Here is a 20,611-nt window from a genome sequence, read left to right as displayed (position 1 = left end):
GTATTTTTTTTTTTACTGTATTTTTAGTAGATCTAGAAGTTGCGTGAGGGATGCTAGTGTTTCATAGGTGGCCAGCACTTTAAAGTAAAAATACTCAGTGCGAGTAATAGTGTTGAATTCATCAAAAAGTAGAATTTCATTAAGAGGAGGCTGAGGGGAGACCTCATTGCTCTCTACAACTCCCTGAAAGGAGGTTGTGGAGAGGAGGGAGCTGGGCTCTTCTCCCAAGGGACAGGGGACAGGATGAGAGGGAATGGCCTCAAGCTCCACCAGGGGAGGTTTAGGCTGGGCATAAGGAAAAAATTTTCACTGGGCACTGTCAGAGGCTGCCCAGGGAGGTGGTTGAGTCCCCTTCCCTGGAGGGGTTTAAGGGACGGGTGGACGAGGTGCTGAGGGACATGGGTTAGTGATTGATGGGAATGGTTGGACTTGATGATCTGGTCGGTCTTTTCCAGCCTGGTGATTCTATGATTGTTTGATTCCTTGGACAAATTGGTTTGTGCTCAGCTTGCAGTGCCATTACTGCAAGTGAAACATGGAAGCAGTTAAAAGCTGTGCTTGTCTTCTCTCCCTGCCCAATACTTAAAAGAATGAAAGCCTGTAGGCCGATAACTTGTGTTCTCCTTTGGATGGTCATCCAAAGCCTGTGACTGGGAACCCTAGAATGTCCTTGCACAAGCCATTGTGGTGTTCTGTCTTGACACCTCTTATTATGCAACAATTTTTATATGTTCTTAGTCCTGCTTTTTTTTTTTTTTTTGCCTCTGTTCTGTTGGAGCTGGACTGTGCCACAGCAGTTTGCTACAAGTAAGCTTCCTGTGGCTGATCCAGTTCCCATCCTGTAGTTGCTCAGGACCAACCAGTTTTCCACAGTACAGTTGGAAACGCTGGCTTAGGGTGGACTGCACTTGTGCAGGAAGGTAAATTGTAGTGAGTTTGAAAAATGGAAATAGCAGCTCTTCAGTGTGATGTTCGCCTGCATTTCATCTCCTATGTGTACTACGTGACAGATGAAAAGCTTTGGGGAATCAAGTCATAGTTACTGCTTCTCTGCTGCTTTGTTAGGTGTGGCACCACAGCACCAACGTGTAAATTCTGCTCATTTGTGCATATGCTTTCTCCCCAGATGCACTCGTGCTACTTCCTAGACACAAATATTTAGTGCGTTGTAATAAACAGCTTAGAATTCTGATACACGCTTTGTCCAACGCAAATAATTGCTTGGCTGGTTTTAGTTCTGCTCTTCAAATTACCAACTTAGAAAAGGTTTAGTGTGGCTGTAACAGAGGCAGTTTCCTAGGAAACGCTTACGTAAGTGAATGAAACATTAGGATGGATCCAAACACTTCCTATCTGAGTGGGCAAGCAGACTTGCTGGCTGCCTAAACTGTCCTCTGATAACAGAGAAACTGAGAAGGTAAGGACAGAACGTTAGAAGTCAGGTAATGCATAAACCGGTGTTGCTTGTGCTATCACTGATCCCGCTTGCTGATTTCTGGTGCCACAAAGAACATCTCTTCCATACAGTCATCCCAGAGCTGAATGCTAGTGTCCCCAGAGTGAGCAAGAAGATAGGGTTTAACCTTTTTTAAAGGCAGGGAGGGGAAGACCTATTTTGACTCCTCTATAAAAAGTCTGAGTATCAAGCAATGACTTTATTTTAACTTGTTCCTTAGGTCTCAGATTCACAACAGTCAAGTTAGCAACAGCTTTTAATTTCTCATGCCTCAGCTGTGCCGGGGTAGGCACCAAAGTGCACGTTTTAGCTCTCTGAAAATACAGAGCAATGTTTTGGTGCTGAGTCATGTTATGTGCTTGTAACCTGTGACAAATAAAATGTACAAGAAAGGTCCATGCACACACAAAGAATTGCTCAACTGGCTTGCAGTAACTTGCTGCTTGATGTTAACTTGGCTGTAGGTCTCTTAAGTTTCTCTGCTGCGTAATTCAGGTCCAGTTTTGATGAAGCAGTTTATTTCTGTATCTGCTCCAAAGGCTTGTGCAGTGATGATTTTCTTTGTGAAATACTGGTTTGTGCTATGAAGAAGGATGTTAAATGGGGGAGCAGCGCAGGGTCTCAGTACACTTCAATGAGGTGTTAATGGAGAATGGCGTCTGGATGTGGTTGTAATATAACAATTAAAAAAATTTTTTTTTTTTTTTATTTTATAACTTTTTGTGGAGAAGGAACTTTTAGATATGACTTCTTTTTAATTCCATTTAATTCTTGTGCAAACACAATTGTGTCTTGCCACTAGATGGAGATTTTGTATCTTTCAAATAAAGCTGATTAACTGTTATTGAGATTTTAACAGGTAGAATGAGAAATACTTTTGATGGTTGCCCCTTGGGATGGGGAAGAAGCCCCATCCTTGATAGAAAGAATCTGTATTTATCCTCCTTTATACAGTGTTTGATAGGCAGATTGGATTTGGCTTGGTATAGCAGAGATCTGGACTTTTTAGTGACATAATAACAAACCTATAGAAACTTTGTGTTATGCAGAGTGTCAGCAGGATAAGCCAAGCTGGAACAAAATCTGTCTTCTCGCAGAGCGGAAATAGCCGAGAAGTCACTCCAATTCTTGTTGCACAAACACAGAGTTCTGGCCCACAGACAAGGTAGGAAGAAAAAAAAAAATCATCTTTGTATTGCCTCTTGCATCTCCTTTCTTGAAGGAATTTGGTTCTTTATTTGCCCAACTTGTGTGGATTTTCCTGCAGAAATCTCTCCTTTGGATGAGAAAGGAGTGTGGGTTTTTTTCTTTGTTACGTAAAATAACTCCAGTGTAAATAGGAAGTTTGTGCATGGTGGTTGGTCTGTTGTAAACCCCTTTGCGGTTAGATCATTCCATCATTAAAAGAAAAAGTACCCAGAAGAAATTCTACTCATGTTCTTGATGTGCAACTATTAGATTTGGGTTCCGTCTCTTGACGTGGAAATACCTGTGCTATGGTACCTGAACATTTTTGTTTTAAACAAAGGTAAAAGCTTTTTCTGCTGCAAGTGGAGCAAAGAATTTATTTATTTTTTTAAATGTGTTGTTTATTTTCAGTACAACACCTCAGGTATTGAGCCCAACCATTGCTGCTCCACCAAACGCGCTGCCTCGTAGAAGCTCTCGTCTGTTTACTAGTGATAGCTCTACAACAAAGGTAATGAACTTCATGCACGTCACAAACTTATGGGTTCTGCAGTGCCACTGTGCTGGCTAATGATTTCCCCATATATATATATATAGCAATTCTAGCAGCTTAAAAACAGGCTCTGTATGAGAAGAACTTAGAAAAATACCTGGCTGTACAAAACACTTTAAAATGCCATTATATGTTATTTCTAAGCTCTCAAGAGTGCTCAACTAAAACTGTAGGAAGTAGAATATCCTGAACAAAAAAGATACACGCTGGGTTGACAAGTGTAGTGGTGCTGCTCGCTGTCAGCCTATTTGGTAGAGGTTGTGTGTTTGCATATGCATATTGAAGAATTCATTTTGAGCAGATACTTTTTTTTTTTTTCTTCTTTTTCCAAGACAAAATTATTTTTATGCCTGTTTTCTGCTCTTGAACTAATCGAGCAGAACACCGAAGCGCAAATACTTGTGGACTGTAGTCGGGCAATGCTGTTTAAAAACTAACTGCTACACATATTCAATGAAGTTACTAAGTGTCCATAAGCAAGTTTAAAGGGCATTGTTGTTAAGGCTGCAAAGAGCCACAAATATAACTTTACACAATTCACTTTTAAGTTCAGCTACTTGAATTTTTGTATGTTTATATATTTTATATATTTTGACTTCATTTGTATGTAACTCTTGCTCTTATTACTTGCAGGAAAATAGCAAAAAATTAAAAATGAAGTTTCCACCGAAGATTCCAAACAGAAAAACAAAAAGTAAAACAAATAAGGGAGGAATAACTCAACCAAACTTGAATGACAGTTTGGAAATTACCAAACTGGACTCTTCCATCATTTCAGAAGGGAAAATTTCTACTGTTGCGCCACAGATCCAGGCCTTTACGCTACAGAAAGCAGCAGCAGGTCTGTTTGAATGCTGTTGGACTGTAATAGGGTTAAACTTCATATATTTGTATTTTAAGGTTAATGAAAATGTTTGCTCCATTGTTTGTTTCTTGTTGCTTCGATTAACCTGCAGCTGTTACCTTTGTGTAATTATAAAGACATTGAATTCTGTATCTTCTAGTTAACTTACAAAGAACTTACGAAGTAATAGTAAAAAGGGGCTAGTTGTAACCAGATATATCTTGCAGTCCCTGGTCCTTACTAACAATTAAAATATTTTCAGGCAAGATCCTTGGAAACTGATTCAAAGGAGCTATGACTAACCCAGTCATTTCTGAAAATCCAGTTTAGGTAGTCTGCTGTCCCTTCGTATTTACCACTTGTTTAAAAACAAGTCTTTATTCAGATTGTCAGAAAACCCTAGACAAGCTGCTAAATTCCTCTCTTTTGGCTTGGTGATGTTTCCAGGCAGCAAGAAGATGTATCCATGGATACCAGGCGTGTGGAAACTGTTCAGACCTAAGAGAATGTTTGAATAGCTGCTGTAAATGCAGAACTCCTGTTGGCCTGAACCTCAGAGCTTCTCTGTTCTTGAGCATTGTGTTGCTGGCATAAGTTATTACTATCTGACTTCCCTTACAAAGGTTGATGTTAAGGATATTATGCCTAAATTAAGAGCATATAAGCCTATGTTTGGGAAGTCCTGAAAGATTTTCATAGTCAAATTCAGGAGCAGCGCCTGCCACAGTGCAAAGCTTAGGGGATTAGCAGTTTGAAGTAAACAAGTCTCAGCTGTCTCTTTTCCACTTTTATTTATTGTATTTTTCTCCTAGAAGGTTTGATGAGCCTCCTCCGTGACATGGGGAAAGGTTATTTAGCCTTGTGTTCGTACAACTGCAAAGAAGCGATAAATATTTTAAGCCATTTACCATCCCACCACTACAACACTGGCTGGGTGCTGTGCCAGATTGGGAGAGCTTACTTTGAACTTGCGGAATATATGCAGGTAGGAACTGTGCGGATTGATTCTTACTCTTTTCACTTTTGTTTTGCGTAGCTTTGCACAAAACCTGTAGACTTCCTGCAGAAGCTGTGGGTAGTTTACAGCTAAGGTTAACTGTATAAAAATTAAACTTTCACCTGGCATGGATGTAGATATTGAGACTGCATCAATAATCATTGAGCTTTCCTGAAGCAGAGTCATAATTAGATTTGTTTGAATGTTATTTCCTCTTGCACAGGGATGGAGCACATTGTGCTTCTTAAGAGTTTCTTTTGAAAACTGAGGCTGCAGACCATGATAGTTCCCTAAAGATAGGCTTCTTCCCTATTTGCTGCTTTGAGTGCTGTAACCTGGAACTGAAGTTTATGAAATATCTATCTTCCTCATCCCCACTTTAAGAGGAAGTTCCAGAATTTGTAGCCCTGTGTAGTATGCTTAAAGAACAAAGAGAATGCACAGCGTGGAGATAGAAGGCTTCTGACCTTGATATGTGTGCTGTGCTTTGGTGAGTGGAGTTTTGTTTTAAGTTTAACTTCTGTTCTTAGGCTGAGAGAATATTTTCAGAAGTAAGAAGGATTGAAAACTACAGAGTAGAAGGCATGGAAATCTATTCAACTACACTGTGGCACCTGCAGAAAGATGTTGCCCTTTCAGTTCTTTCAAAGGATTTGACGGATATGGATAAAAACTCACCTGAGGTATGAAATGCTGTGCTCTTAAATGGGAGGAGGGTAACTGTGTGGCAAAATCAATGATTTGGAACAAAGCTCTGAGCTCTAATCTTGTTCGAGTGTGTTCTCCTGTGAGAACTGCACAGCAAAACTGGAGAGGGAGGTGGCAGGGTTGTCTGTTGAACTTATGATGTTTGAAAAGGCTTCTTTGAAATGGAGTCTCAGTTTACATGAAACACATTAAAACCTTTTATCTGTTAATGGTCATTTAAATTTGCATTGATACTGTTCACTCAGGAAGATCATGGGTTAGTCAGTCACTCCTGCTGCTGCCTATATGCAAAGATAAGGAATATCTTTTCCCTATACAACTTTATAATTGCTGTAGTTAATTCTCTGGCACTGAAAACTTATTTGCTCTGGACTTTATTTTCAGACAGAAAGTTGCACATGTTTACACTAAAGTCCATTAACTGCAGAGTGTATGGTAATATAAAGTCATGATACGCAAAAAGCCAGGCATTTTTTTAATGTGTGCCACAGTAACAGTAATAATGTACACATTTATTAATGTGCTCTTAACAGAGTTGAAAAAACTAGAGATTATATTGGGATTTGTTTGGTTTTTTTTTTTTACTTGGAGGAGAGTGTCTTCACATTATCTTTTTGGCTTGCCTGATAGTGGAAAAATCAAAACCGCTGGGGTTGTTTGTAGCTGTAGTAAGAGAGTCTGGAGGAAAGAAAAGGCAGGTTCTAATACAAGAAGTGGAGAACAGTTGCGATTTGGCAGTGGTGCAAAAAAAAAAATCTGGGAAAGCAAGGGACACTGGGCAATTTTACAGTGTCAATGCTGATTGCTGAGCGGGAGAGAAAGAGGAGGTTGCTTCTAAAACTGTTGCTCTGCAGATTTCCCAATTTGTCATTTGGAGGGGGCTGAAGTGAATGTACTATCTCCCCCTTTTTTTCTTAAGTATCAGTTTTATTTGTGGCCTCTTAAACAGCTCCAAAAGCTTTATCCGTTAGTCAGAGTATCTTAATTGGCACAAACTTGTCAAGTGTCCATAAATTCTAGATTTCTGCATTCCACCTTGTCTAGCTGTAGGGTATGTTGAGGCCTATCTACCTCTTGGTAATGAGACTGAACTGTCATTTTACTAGTATTGTGACTTTTTTGATCTGCAAGGAAGCTCCATATTGCACAAATTGGTATGGAAATATCCATTTAGCCTAGACTTAGTCACTTGGAGTTGTAAGAGGAGTACTTATCTTGTGATACTGTTTTTCCCAGGCATGGTGTGCTGCAGGAAACTGTTTCAGCTTGCAACGAGAGCATGACATTGCGATCAAGTTCTTTCAGAGAGCCATTCAAGTCGATCCAAACTATGCTTATGCCTACACCCTGCTGGGGCATGAATTTGTGTTGACAGAAGAACTAGACAAAGCATTAGCTTGTTTTAGAAATGCAATCAGAGTCAACCCTAGACACTACAATGCATGGTAAGCTTTGCTTCATCCTCCTCCTATTGCACGTGATACAGAACTCCTTTTGAAGGAACGTCTTCTGGATGTTGCCACTGCTCCTGTTTCCCTACCACTCCTCTGTAGAAGATGTGGGACTCATCTGCTTAAGCAGTTACTTCCACAGAGAGGGCAAAAAGTGGAGTTTTTTGGTTTCCCCAGATAATCTTGGGTGTATTACCCCAGCTATTTTGTTCTTCTGAGCAGCATCTAGTTGATTGAGCTTCAGTTGTGGTTGGAGAGATGAAAGATCTGCCCCTTTATACCTTTGGATGTGATCGGTTTCTTACAGTTTTTTTTCTCTGGAAAAAAGATAGAAAGCAGTAAAAGTTAGATCTGTTAGTGTAAGTCACTTAGTTTTGAGAAACTTTTGTATGGTCTTTACTTTGTAGCTGTTTAGCCAGTCTTCCTCTATATCAGATATCAACTCTTCTAACTGCCCAGCTGAGCGATAAAAGCAAGATGATTTTAGACATGGTTGGGTTTGGGTTTTTTTTCGCTCCACAAGAAATCATTTCCCACCCTGGATGATGGGGTTGGCGAGTCTGTAGGCAATTTCTGCCAGGTCATATTCACTGACGAAGACTATTCTGATTAGAGTACAATCTTACTTAACAGAATTGTTTTTCTGCTTGCAGGTATGGGTTGGGAATGATTTATTACAAACAGGAAAAATTCAGTCTAGCAGAAATGCATTTCCAGAAAGCGCTTGATATCAATCCTCAGAGCTCAGTCTTACTGTGTCACATTGGCGTAGTAAGTAGATTGTGCTTAACTCTCTCCTTGTGTTTTAACCTGCTTCTGTACTTTGTTTGCAGTAGAAGAGTCATTCTGAATACTTCCAGCGGGTTCACAGTATCTGTTGGAGTACGTTAAATGCCATATGAATGAGTAACCATGGGCTCAATATGCCAGAAAAGATTAATATGCCTCCTCTCTCTTCAAACTACTTTTAGTAATGAAATTATACTCTTATGTCATGTCTGCAAATCATCCAAAATAGTAGTGGATATGAAAATCAAGACTGTGTGCAGACATTAATATGAATAGAGCATGTATGGTATTTTTTAATCCTTAATATATTAGGAATATTAAGTGGGTTTTAACTGTCATTGCATGCATTCAGACCAACACTTTGAGTTCTGTAAAATGCTAAAGCACCCGTCTCAGCTTTCAGCGTGCAATATTTTTGTCTGTCATTCTGGTCACTTGTTGGTGTGACAACTTCCTCCACTTGACATGAAGTTCAAGTAGCAGGTGGCTATTTCAGCCATTGTCTGTTCAGTTAAACTTACTGGGCTATATGAAGAGTCGGTCAGTGATCTGAACTGCTACTGCAGTTCTGAGAAAACAGCAGCCTCGCTCTAGCGAATGTTCATGTACAAAGCAGTTCTCAAACACACGTGATGGTCGCCTAAAGCTGTGTAGGTGTGATGATGGGTGGTTACCTGCTGGCGTTCATTTGTCTTCTATTGTAGCAGCAAAGCTGTGTCCAATTCTACATTTAAATACTGAGAAAGGCATTGAGTTCACTCCTGGCCAAAGGTTAAATAATTTCTACAAGTCATTGGATGGTGGGAAAGTTTAGAGGTGGAGATGAGGCAAAGTGAAGTTTTCTTTCTCTAAGAAAGCTTGTTAAGGCTTGGTCTAGAATTGGACAGATTGTAAGTAAATGTATTCAAATGGATTTGTATTTGTCTGGCTGTTATTTCCCCTTTTACAGTTGTTCTCCCTTTCTGTAATAGGTTCAGCATGCACTGAAAAAATCTGAAAAGGCTTTAGATACCTTAAACAAAGCTATTAACATTGAACCCAAGAACCCGCTATGCAAATTCCATAGAGCTTCTGTATTATTTGCAAATGAAAAATACAAGGTAAGACTGGTTCATGTAGACAACTGTAAACTATCTTTAAATTGCTGTAGCTATGTCTGTGATGCACTGGAAGCTAAATGTTGGGGTATTTTATGTAAGTTGTTAGATGTGCCGTAAAAGACCAAAGCCAAGTCAACTTGCTCTGTTTCTGTAATAATGAGGCTATAATATGCTACAATCTTTAAATGAGAAACTAATGAAAAAGGAATTTTAGATGCCTGTCATGACATTGAAGTGTTGTTTTCAATGGAACATACTGTATGTAAGCGTCTGGATGTTTTTTGTTTCACATTAGTGCTGAATCACAGGTTAGTGATGTCAGTGCAGGTTGCAGACTGCCAGCTTGTACTTACGAGGTTCTTTTTTTCTCTTTTTTTTCAGTCTGCTTTACAAGAACTTGAAGAACTGAAACAGATTGTTCCCAAAGAGTCTCTTGTTTACTTTTTAATAGGAAAGGTAGGTAAAACTTCCTTGTGGTCTTTGGTTTCCTTTGCTGCAGAAATGTGTGCCTAATAAGAAAATTTGATGCCTCTCACCATTTGGAGCAGTGTTCTAAAAATTCCTGAAGCTTTAAATAAGGCCTACTGCCCACAGCTCTATTATGCATCAACTTTTAAATGCAAAAGATGGTTATTACTGGAGCACCCTTCAGCTCTCTTTAGAACAAATCAAGAAAAAATAATCCAAGCTAGTGTTGCTCTGCTTGCTTTGATTTTACCACTGTCAGCTTAAAATATAAGTAATTTTTTAAAAGTGAGAAACTATCCTGATACTTCATTGAAAAGATACAGCGCATAGCCATATATCTTTCCCTGAAAATGGAGCTCTTATCAAGACATGATACAATGGTATCAGGTCTTAAAATTTTGAGGGATAGTCCATCCACCGTTCAGCAGTGCTGGCGATTTGCACGTGTAGCTATTAACATGATACAGCATATTAGAATGTGATTCATCAGAAATGCTGAACAAGGAGTAATTGTGTTGTATTCCTACGTTCCCAGCCAGAGAAGAGTAATCTTGTAGTAGAAATCCTCTTCCTCACCATCTTTTCTGCTAACATTCTTTAAGTACTGCAGTTTCCTCCTTCTGTGGGGTCTCAATTTGCTAGGAAGCAAGAGACAAATTCCCTCTAGCACAGTACTAGATAATGCTTAATTAGCAATGTTTCTTTTTTTTTTTTTTTTTAACTGGAGAGGGCAGAACGATGTGTGCTGAAATTTGTTGACTGGTGTTTGGATTTCTAAATTGACATTAGAGTTGCCATTTCTTGACAAACTTAAATACTTTTAAGTGCTTAACTCAGGTAAATTGCTCGTTCATCTGTCCTTAGTGATAAGGAGAACTTCAGTGCAAGTTACGGTGGCAAAGAAAGTAAAATACAGTGTTGTCCTGAAAATGTGACAGTTCAGTTTAGCAGGACAAGCTAAGCGCTACTTCATGTCCCATGATTTTCTCCATCTGCCACTGACAATTAAATGGCACTTGAGGATATAAGAGCAGCCGTACCATACCAAGTCAGATCAAAAATCTGTCCACGTATGCTGCCTTTGCCAGTGAGAGCTGTAGAGAAGAGCATACAATCAACATGTGAGCATGGCGATGCTTTCTCAAACTATTCTCGAGCCTCTGATTGTTTAAAGTCTGAGACTTCGTGTTTTTCCAGAGCCACGTGTAGCTGTGGGGTTACAATGACTCAAGAAATTGAATGTGTGGTGGAGAGAGTGAGGCAAAACAAAACCTGTGCACTAACAGTTCTTACCCTGACCCTGGTGCAGAGCTCCATAGTTTCAATTTATATCTGAAGATCCACCTCCTTATGTTTTTGAATCTGTCAGCTGCTAGTTTAGTTTAGTTTGAGTCTTAAATAGAAACACTTGCTCGCTCTTTCTACATGTATTTTCTGTTTCCCTTGAGACTTGTCTTTCATATCTACCCTCTGCTTTTCATAAAATACCATGTGACTGTGGTTTGGAATGTTTTGCTGTCCATACATCCGAGTAGCAGCTTCATGTAAATGTGGCATTTTGTGTGTTTGTTTTTAGGTTTATAAAAAACTGGGTCAAACACATTTGGCCCTAATGAATTTCTCATGGGCGATGGACTTGGATCCCAAAGGAGCCAATAACCAGATTAAAGAGGCCATTGATAAACGTTACCTTCCAGATGATGAGGAGCCAATAACCCAAGAAGAGCAAATCAGTGAATGTTACCCCTATGGATCAGGTTTGTATTCCCAGCCGTTTGCCCTTTAGGGAGGTATTTCCTCTTAAGTGGTAAGAAAATTCTGAGGTTTAGTAAGTGAACGTATGGCTCAACTTCACTGCTTGGCAAGTAAGAACTCTGAAGCTATTTGTTCAGAAGAATTCAGTCATAGTTCCTACACTGAGCATGAAATAAAGGATTGTGACAATTCCGTAGAATTTGTAGATGGAGTAGGACAGAGATAATGACTACTGTAAATACATACAAATCCTGGTTGGTTAATGGTATCCTAGGGAGAGCAAGATGTTCCCTGAGCTGCAGGTTCTTCCTTCGTAGAAGCATTAAATCATTTCAAGGTAACTGAATAGCAACTGAAATTGTCTATAGAGACTTTGTCAAAAGTTAAACAAAGTGCCTGTTGGGTAAAGACATTTGGTCTGCTAAACATAAAAAGTAGCTTTTTATGAAAGTTGTGGAAGTAGTTTAATTTGAGTAAAGAGAAAATAAAACACTTGCATTATACTGCTTGGGGATAATCCACAAAAAGCAATGGCCTAGGTTTCTCTCTTGACTTTTTGTTATGAGCTTAAATTCCATGAAGCATGGGTAGCTGTATGAAACAAGGATAGTCATAAACACCGAGTTCTTTGATGCAGGCTGAAATAGTGAGGAATACTAACATGCAATTTAATTCTTTCCACCTGAAGAAGAAAATAAAACAGACTTTAGATTCTTATTAATAGACTTATTAATGTTGTGTTCTGCAATTCTAAGTCTTCAGCTGAAAAAATTGTCACCTTTTCCTGCTGTTTATTGCGTTGATTTTTATTTATCCTGTGCACAGTGTGCTTTCCAATGCTGGAAGCTCAACCTGCACTGTGTTTTCTGAAGTATCAAGAGTTTTTCTCTGCCTGCTGTTGTAGAGCACTGGCTCACAGGGGCTGAGCGTGTTTCTGACCAGGAGATGGAGACAATCTCCTTGAACTGCTGAGCACTGCCCTGAGCAGTGCCAGAAAACCCTAACTTAATTTGTCCAATAAACATAAACAAAACCAAAACAGCGTTAGGCTGTGTAAGCAGTTCTGTTTCCCTGGCTGTACAGATTGTTTGTAGAAAAAAGTGTTTCACAATTTCAGCTGAATACTTCTTTTAGGATACATGAGACAAGCTGAAGTAAACTAAGGTAGTACTGGGGGCAGACTTGTTCTTAATATATTGACCAGTGTTAGTCATTTTGTGCATGGAGTTGCCCAGTGTGGGGCTGGCTCTGTCCATTGTCCAGAAACCTGTAAAGTGTTTGCATTAAAGCAAGAAAAGACATCGGTTTCTCTCCATGAAACAACTTAGGGGTTTGGCGATTTACAATTAGCATGCTAAATTGTACAGTGGAAAGCAGATTGAAGACTACTGTGTGTCAGGAACAGCAATCGTTAGACAGTTACCTTTGTGCTAATTTTAGCAAGTATAGAAATTAAATAAGGATAGCTCTGTTACATACACATTATCTCGTGTGCTGTGCCTGGCGTGCTGTCTGTATTCAAATAGAGTTCTCTTGAGAGCTGAGCCGAGGGAGTGGAATAATTCTTCAGCATCAGAAACATCTGTATGCATTTACTTATAAGCAGTTCTCTTGCCACCTATCTTATGCAGTATCTTTTGTGATAGAAGCAGGCAGCGAGCAGAGGCTGCCTAACACTAATCCAAATCCCTGCCTAACTGGGTGTCAGATTCTAGATTTTTAACCAAATCTGGCCAAGGCAGCATGTTTTGTTCATATGTACTTTGTTAATTCCTTTGTAAATGTATTTATTTACTCTTCGTTAAGCTGGCAGGAAGGAAAAAGGGAAAAGCCGTATGGCTTTAAAGCGTTTTGAAGGGGAAGCCCAAACCCATTGTTATGATATTTGTGACATGCTAGAGTTGCTCATGGGGAATCTTTGTTGGGAACCAAACCACTAGTGTTTGACTGCTTTGTATTTCTTTTTTCTTTCAAGTTGGCACAGATGAATCTCAAGAGAGCAGCATGACGGATGCAGATGACACACAGCTCCATGCAGTTGAAAGTGATGAATTTTAACCTCCAAAAGCCAGTATCTGAGCTTGAGTGTGTGACTGGTACTGTTGTGTTCTCCCCCTTCCTTTGCATCTTGGGTCTTCACATCACTGAGCCAGCATTGTCGTTATTCTCCACTGACATCCTGATTACACCACTCAGATTTAAACTGTATGCAGAGTTAATGGCAGTGCAATATTCAGCTGCTACTGAGTCTGATTAGTTGGCTCTTAGACATTCACACAAGTGACTGAGGAGGAAATGCTATGTTTGGACTCCCCTTTGCTGGAAAAATATCATGGAAGAAAGACTTGGTGTTTGCTGCAACGAAGCCAGCAGATGTGGGGATAGTACTAATGAAGCAGTGTCTTGTTCTTTTTCCGGAAACGTGTCTTAGTTTGGCTCTTTCTTGGTGAGCAGAGAGTGCTGCACCTCATTTCCAAGTTCTTCAAGGATGGTGTTGATAAATGCAGGCTGTTAAAGACTTTAGCGTGTTGTAGTGTAACTTAAATGCCAGGGAATGTAACTGACCCTAAAGCTGCAGTGTCTCCAGTGAACAAATGATGCGCATGCTCAGGACTGGGAGTGTGTCAGACTATACGAAATACCTGGTGCCCCTGCTTAGAGTGCAAGTTTGCAGGAGTGGAAACATAGCAGGAGAATCACATTGCAGAGTCCAAGCCTCCATGAAATCTTTTCGTGTTCTAACCGATTAATTTATTCACTTAGTTTTTGAAAGCTCAGTGCTTACTTTGTGCTTCAAAGAACCAAGTCAGCAAGCACCTTGCTTCATTTTTCATACACCCCTTGACATGTTCTTCCCTTTTAAGAATAAAAATTAATAAAGGGCAAAATTAAGGGAGAAATGTAGATACAACTGTAATGTGAAAACACCAGACCCTTAATCCAAAGCGACTGTGTGTTTCTAAGCAGATAGACTGGGAAGACTGTGGAAGCCTTAATGCAATCAGAACCTTAGAGTCAAATGCATCAAATAATTGTCTGATTAATATTCTTTTTTAAAACTGTTTGTAAAGTGTGGTCCAGGCAGGATGCAAAAATGTGCAATTATCTGTCTGTCTCTTATTTTTAAGCCATTCTTCAAGACTTTCACTCTAGGAACGCTTTCCTCTTCTACAGAGGCTGCTTCTATGAAAAGAAAGCTGTGCCCCGTTAACGAGTCCAATATTATCTTTCTCTATAGCATTCTGCAGCAACAAATGGTGCCCTTTATGCAGTGATGATAAAGAAAGTGTATGATATAAGTAGTTTTAAAGAGCAATTTATGCATAATAAATTGGGAATTATATAAATTTCATAGCAACATGTTTGTTGTGATCAGTCTTAATGTTTGGTTTTAGGGGTCTTTTAGTTAACTTTAGTGCTTCAGGTTTATAAGTTCTGTCCTTGTCTTACACTTGGCACATCTATCACAGCTCCTCTCTGGTCACGAGCTACACAAACACCATTATAATTCAAAAAATAATCTGCAAGCGCTGAGCAAAAATATCATTCTGAGTGGTTTTTTTTTGGAAGTAGCAGGATAAGCATTGAAAGAGAGGCCTAAACTCCCGAACAGTATGAAAAAATATTTCTAAAATCTGAGTAATTATAACATATTAAAGGAGTTTTGTGTATTTGCCATGCCTGTTCTGTTCAGCCTGTGTCTGGAAGTTTGATGGATTGACTGGGAAATCATGGCATCTTTCAGCTGCTTAGAGCGTATTGAAGCCTGCGTGGCTTTTTCTGGTGATAAACGTTCTGAGGGATTCCTTTTCCTGGTGAGTCCTCTCCAAGGAAGACACAGGGCTCAAACTTCCTGAGAGCCAAGCTGGATCTGCCACAGAGCTCTCGCAGGGTGCTCCTGAGTTACCCGTGTCTGTCCTCGTGTGGTTTTCCCTTCTGGCTGCAGGGGATGGGGTAGGGGGACACCTCAACGGCAAGAGGTTCTGAGCAGCACCTCAGCAGAAGGTCTGGAGGCAGCTAATTAACGTGTTAATTTGCTTCCTCTTGGTTCCCAACGTACTTTGTAAGCAAAAAGCAGGAGTAAGCAGGTGCTATTCAAGATTTTTCCAAAATACTGCTTTTTTTAAAAAAAAAAAATGGGAACCAGGAATCTGAGACGTTGGGTGATTTTCCCCCTTTTCTTTTGTGCTTTGAAAATTGAGAAAAACTCTCCTAAAACTTTCACCACCCTGGAAAGGGCACTTGATCCAGCTGGGATTTTAAAAGAATGCTCATGCTGCCTGGAAGACATACTACTAAAAACCGTCCCTTGCTTTATATATCATAACCTTAAAGTGCTTTCCCTCAATCTCAAGTGACAGCTGGAGCATGCTGCTACTTTACCTTCTAAAATGATACACAAAATCAGTATTTAATTTAATTTCGCTCTTTTTGAAGAGAGCGGGGAGGAGGACGGTGAGCATGAAGGCCTTCTGGCAGCCAGATTAGAGCACACGTGTTCACTGAAAAGAATTGGGAAACTCATTTTCTTACAAGAAAACTATGGAAAAATGCAAAGTGTGGGTGTGGTGTGTACTATTTGCATTGAAACAATGTAATAATGTAATTTGTCTTTTTTTTTTCTTTTTTTTTTTATTTTCCTGACTTTTTATTTCAAAAATTGTACAGTCTTAGGGAAAAAAAAAAGTCTTTTCTGTTAATATATTTGCGATTCATGAAAGGATGTGGAAAATCCAAATAAACTACTTTTAAAAGCAGGCTTTTCCCCAGATCCTTTGGGTCAGCGTTGGGATTGGTCCTGCAGGAGGTGGGTGAGTGCAGCAGAGGTTTTGGGACCCTTCCTGGGGTGCGTGGGGGCTGCTTTCTGTCCTGCAGCAGCTGGTGGTGCTGGTGGCGTCTGTGAATCTGCTGCAGGCTCCCTGCAAAGGGGGCTGCGAGGGCTCCCTGGGCTGGGACGTGCAGTGGAATTTCTGAAAACTTTCCTGTTCATTGTCATCTTAGCTTGATGGGAGAGTCGATGAGCTCCCAGGGATGGAACAGGGTTTTCCTATTGCTCGCTCTCCTTCCAGAGCAGGTCCTGGTGTTTGTGGCTGGAGCAGTCATCAGCTTGATAGAGAAATGATTACAGATTTCCCTGGACTTGTAGACCTGGAGGAAAATCTTGCCAGGAAGGCTGAGGTCATGGCTGTATAGGAATTCCTCTTGCTGCATAGCCGTGCATCTTGGATTAAAGCTTTTATCCTTGGTTTTGGCTGTTACATTAGCCTAACCCTCTAGAGATTTTTCTTCTTTCTGGACATAAATTTCTGACATATTTTTTTTATGACATCGACCTTTGAAAGCGTTGGGCTGTTTGTTTGTTTGGGTTTTTTTTTCCTGATCTGGGAAGCATTTCTGCTACTTCTGTTACTGGTACCATTAGGATATTTGAAATCCTTCCCATCCTATAAGGCTGAATAAAAGAGGCTGGGGATTGAGAGCAGATCCCAGATGTGTACGAGTCTTAGCATCACAGACAGGGAGATTTTTCTAGAGTGTTGAGAGCCAAGTTTGGCTGTAAATTCATGCTGAACTTAACCTTTTCCTACACCTAGTTGCTGCCTGATTCCCCTCCTCCCTCCCCCCACAATGTTTCTTTGGATTTTTATGATTGTGCATGCTAACACAGTCCCATAGGTGAACTCTCTGCCCTGTAGCTGACTTCCCACCTTGTTTTACACGCGGCAGCGAGAGCAGAGTTGAACTCTGAACGCTTCCTAGCGGTGGAACAAAGCTTTGTCCGTGGTAGGCTGAGCCTGGGCTGCCTCCAGAGAAAGGCAAAGCATGAATGAAATTCGACTTGTAAAAAGTGCAATTCTTTGTTCTGTGTCTGAATTAGACTCGATGATCCAGTGGGTCCTTTCCAACCTAGTGATTCTGTGCGTGTGTATGTGTGAATTGCAGCAATGGAGTGAGCTTGAGGAATTGTTAGTAGCTCAGGATTTCCAGCTCAGGAATATTTTTGGCGCCTGGTCTTTACAAACATCTGCACCTCCTTACTGGTACCTCGTGCTTCATTCTGTTGTTCATCAGTAACACTTACGCTGCATCATCTCCCTAGTTTCTGTCCCTCTGTCAAAGTTAGTGACTTCATATAAGCAAACCAGCTCCATAAGCAGGGACGTGGTTTAGTGATTGATGGGAATGGTTGGACTCGATGATCCGATGGGTCTTTTCCAACCTGGTGATCCTAGGATTCTATGATTCTATGACTGGTTCAATTTTTTTTTTTTTAAATGAAGCAGGAACAGGGTTTCTAAGGCATGTCTGTGTTCCTGATCCTCAGAGAGGAGCAGGGTTTAAACACGAACACAGAATCAGACTTCCTCTCTCGCTTTCACCTACCTGCTTTTGAAATCAGTATTTGTGGAACGCCCGATTTCTCAGTTAGTTTGGATCTTCCTGCTGTATAAACCCTGTGAGACGTTCCTCGCTGTGAAACCCCCCAGCAGCAGGGAGCTGGTGCAGACGGGACCCGGTCCCTTGCTGGCGTCACAGCACCAAACCCAGAGAGAAAACCCCCCTCCAGCGCCTGTGCCCTCAGCTCCAGTTGTGGACTGCGAACACCACAGACAGAACAGCCCGTGAAGGAGGAAATGGGACGTGTGAGGGTGAAGAAGATGAAAAGCCCCTGTGGCAGCTGCCATGGAGATGTGCTGACCGATGAGGAGTGGGCACAGCGGGTTGACTGTCCCCTCTCCGCAGTCAACTCACGCATTCCGTAAGGACTGGGCCAATTTTCAGAGTTTCTCAGAACTTTAGAAGACGCGATGCTCTGCGGGGCCACCTGCTGTGGCTCTGCAGCCTTGCAGCACAGGCAAACACTGCAAACACCGGTGGCTTCTGCATCCACAAGTGCCCAAACATCTCGTCCACGACTCTGGCTACATTCCTAGTCCATCCAGCAGAGGCTGGGGGGGGGGGTCCTGTCCCCCTGTCTGTGATGCTAAGACTCATACACATCTGGGACCTGCTCTCAATCCCCAGCCTCTTTTATTCAGCCTTATAGGACGGGAAGGATTTCAAATATCCTAATGGTACCAATAACAGAAGTAACAGAAATGCTTCCCGGACCAGAAAAAAAACCCAAACAAACCAACAGCCCAACACTTTCAAAGGTCAATGTCATAAAAAAAATGCATCAGGAATTTATGTCCAGAAAGAAGCCACAAGTCCTTTCGCAACAGTCTTTACATTCAGACATTTTAGGGGTGGTCCTATGTAGGGATGGGAGTTGGACTAGATGATCCTTGTGGGTCCCTTTCAACCCAGGCCATTCTACGATTCTATGATACATTTTATTGGTTAAAAATCTCCTGTTTCAAAAATTCAGCAGCTCACCTCCACATGCCCAGAACAACAGAAATTCTTTATAGTTGGGATATTGGGGAAGCGAGGTTAAGAAGACACAGGGATGACTTTGTTACTTTCTGCCTCCTTTGGTTTCTCAGGTATCTCAACAGATTTAGAAAAGGCCCTTTCTGATGCATGTTTCTCAGTCCCATGGTGCTGGGTGAGCAGCACATCACCTGCATCCACTTTTAAACACCTCAACGAGGGGATCTGCTGCGTCTCTGGCGATTGCTGGCAGAATTTTCTGGGATAACCAGGAAAAACAGCCTGGTTGTAAGCACCGTACAAAAACCATCAGAGAAGGAAAGGCAGAGGATGGTGCCTGTATGTGCGACGGTGAACGATGCAGCTTGGTGTAGGGCACCTGTGAGCTTTAATTAAGAGAAGTTTGGCCCTTACATTGGGTAGGGACAGATGTTACCCCACACTAGAAGTGAGGGTTTCAAATTCCTCTTGGTCCTTAAAACTGAGAATACTTGCTGAAGAGGAGGAGGCTGCCTAGATCTAATAATGAATCATAGAATTATAGAATCACCAGGTTGGAAAAGACCCACCGGGTCATCGAGTCCAACCATTCCCATCAATCACTAACCCATGTCCCTCAGCACCTCGTCCACCCGTCCCTTAAACCCCTCCAGGGAAGGGGACTCAACCCCCTCCCTGGGCAGCCTCTGCCAGGGACCAATCACCCTTTCCATGAAATATTTGTTCCTAATGTTCAGCCTGACCCTCCCCTGGTGGAGCTTGAGGCCATTCCCTCTCGTCCTGTCCCCTGTCCCTTGGGAGAAGAGCCCAGCTCCCTCCTCTCCACAACCTCCTCTCAGGGAGTTGCAGAGAGCAATGAGGTCTCCCCTCAGCCTCCTCTTCTCCAGGCTAAACACCCCCAGCTCTCTCAGACGCTCCTCTTGTTCTCCAGCCCCCTCACCAGCTTCGTTGCTCTTCTCTGGACTCGCTCCAGAGCCTCAACATCCTCCTTGTGGCGAGGGGCCCAGAAGCCCCTGATGGAGGAGGAAGCCTCCTGCCTTTCCATGCTGGATGCACTCGGGATGTTCAGCTGAGCCTCGGGGTGCGGCACCGTCCCTCGCTCGGTTGGGATCACCTGGCGGACGGACCTACCCAGGTTTTGGGAGGTGTGGGGGGCTCGGCTCGTTCAAGGAGCGAAGCGCAGGACTCTGTTCCCTCGATCCCTCCAGCAGAATTCACCTTTGCTCCGGCAGCGGAGATGTTGCACGCGGGGACAGAACATCCCAGGGGCTCTGGGGGCAGCGAGGACCAGGATGTTGCCTGTGACGTTGGTGCTGCTGGGGGAGCGTTTCTGGAGCATTTCAGACACCCTCTCTGCCTCCTGAGAGGGGAAAGGGGGTTCCAGTCACCCAGAAGGAGCCATCAGAGAGGAGGGAGGGAGGCAGGGAAGGAGCTTGTCTCACACGCGGCCTGCAGGACGCGGAGTGGCGGAACCCAGCGGCAGAAAAGCTAAAAGACCCCAAACCCCCCAAAAAAGGAGCAGTGGAGGCAACGGAACGAAGAGCAGCTGCGCCTTTCCGTGTCAGGAGGCAGAAGGAGGAGAATCCAGGAGAAGCCAGAAGGTTTTTTTTTTTTTCCCCCTTGTGCGGGAGAAGGAGGCGACGCTGACGCTCCGGGAAGCGCGGCCCCGCGGGGAGGTTTGCGGTGAGCAGGGGGGCGTTCGGCGGAGCCGCGACCCCTGAGGAAGAGGGGGGCGGGGTGGGGGGGGGTGGGGGGTGTCCAGGCCCCGAGCCGCACCCCCCCCCCCGGCCCCGCGGCCCCCGCCCCGCGCGCTGAGTGACGCGGGGGCCGCCAATGGCGCGCGGCCGCCCGGCCAATGCGCGCGCGGGAGGGCGGAAGGTCCGCGCTGCGGGGCCGGCGAGCGGCGCGGGTACGAGCGGGGCCGG

The 20,611-nt window shown here is 42.5% G+C and overlaps 1 protein-coding gene across 4 annotated transcripts in view; it reads left to right on the top strand.

Moving 5' to 3' along the window:
- The window catches only part of CDC27 (cell division cycle 27), a 30,294-nt gene extending 14,242 nt beyond the window's left edge, over window positions 1–16,052 (top strand). The window contains exons 9-19 of one of the 4 annotated variants that reach the window (XM_069877279.1): window positions 2,488–2,621; window positions 3,056–3,155; window positions 3,831–4,038; window positions 4,857–5,026; window positions 5,569–5,721; window positions 6,983–7,191; window positions 7,851–7,968; window positions 8,958–9,086; window positions 9,468–9,542; window positions 11,131–11,311; window positions 13,285–16,052. In XM_069877279.1, coding sequence (XP_069733380.1) covers window positions 2,488–2,621; window positions 3,056–3,155; window positions 3,831–4,038; window positions 4,857–5,026; window positions 5,569–5,721; window positions 6,983–7,191; window positions 7,851–7,968; window positions 8,958–9,086; window positions 9,468–9,542; window positions 11,131–11,311; window positions 13,285–13,367 — 1,560 coding nt within the window. In that variant the 3' untranslated portion in view covers window positions 13,368–16,052. Of the gene's footprint in view, window positions 1–2,487; window positions 2,622–3,055; window positions 3,156–3,830; window positions 4,039–4,853; window positions 5,027–5,568; window positions 5,722–6,982; window positions 7,192–7,850; window positions 7,969–8,957; window positions 9,087–9,467; window positions 9,543–11,130; window positions 11,312–13,284 lie in introns of all 4 variants that reach the window. The other 3 variants (XM_069877283.1, XM_069877281.1, XM_069877280.1) reach the window with 3 other exon arrangements.
- Window positions 16,053–20,611: the final 4,559 nt, after the last annotated feature.

The sequence above is a fragment of the Phaenicophaeus curvirostris genome, chromosome 26 (assembly GCF_032191515.1).
Source record: "Phaenicophaeus curvirostris isolate KB17595 chromosome 26, BPBGC_Pcur_1.0, whole genome shotgun sequence".
Lineage (NCBI taxonomy): Eukaryota > Metazoa > Chordata > Aves > Cuculiformes > Cuculidae > Phaenicophaeus > Phaenicophaeus curvirostris.
This window is presented reverse-complemented; position numbering and strand designations above follow the sequence as displayed.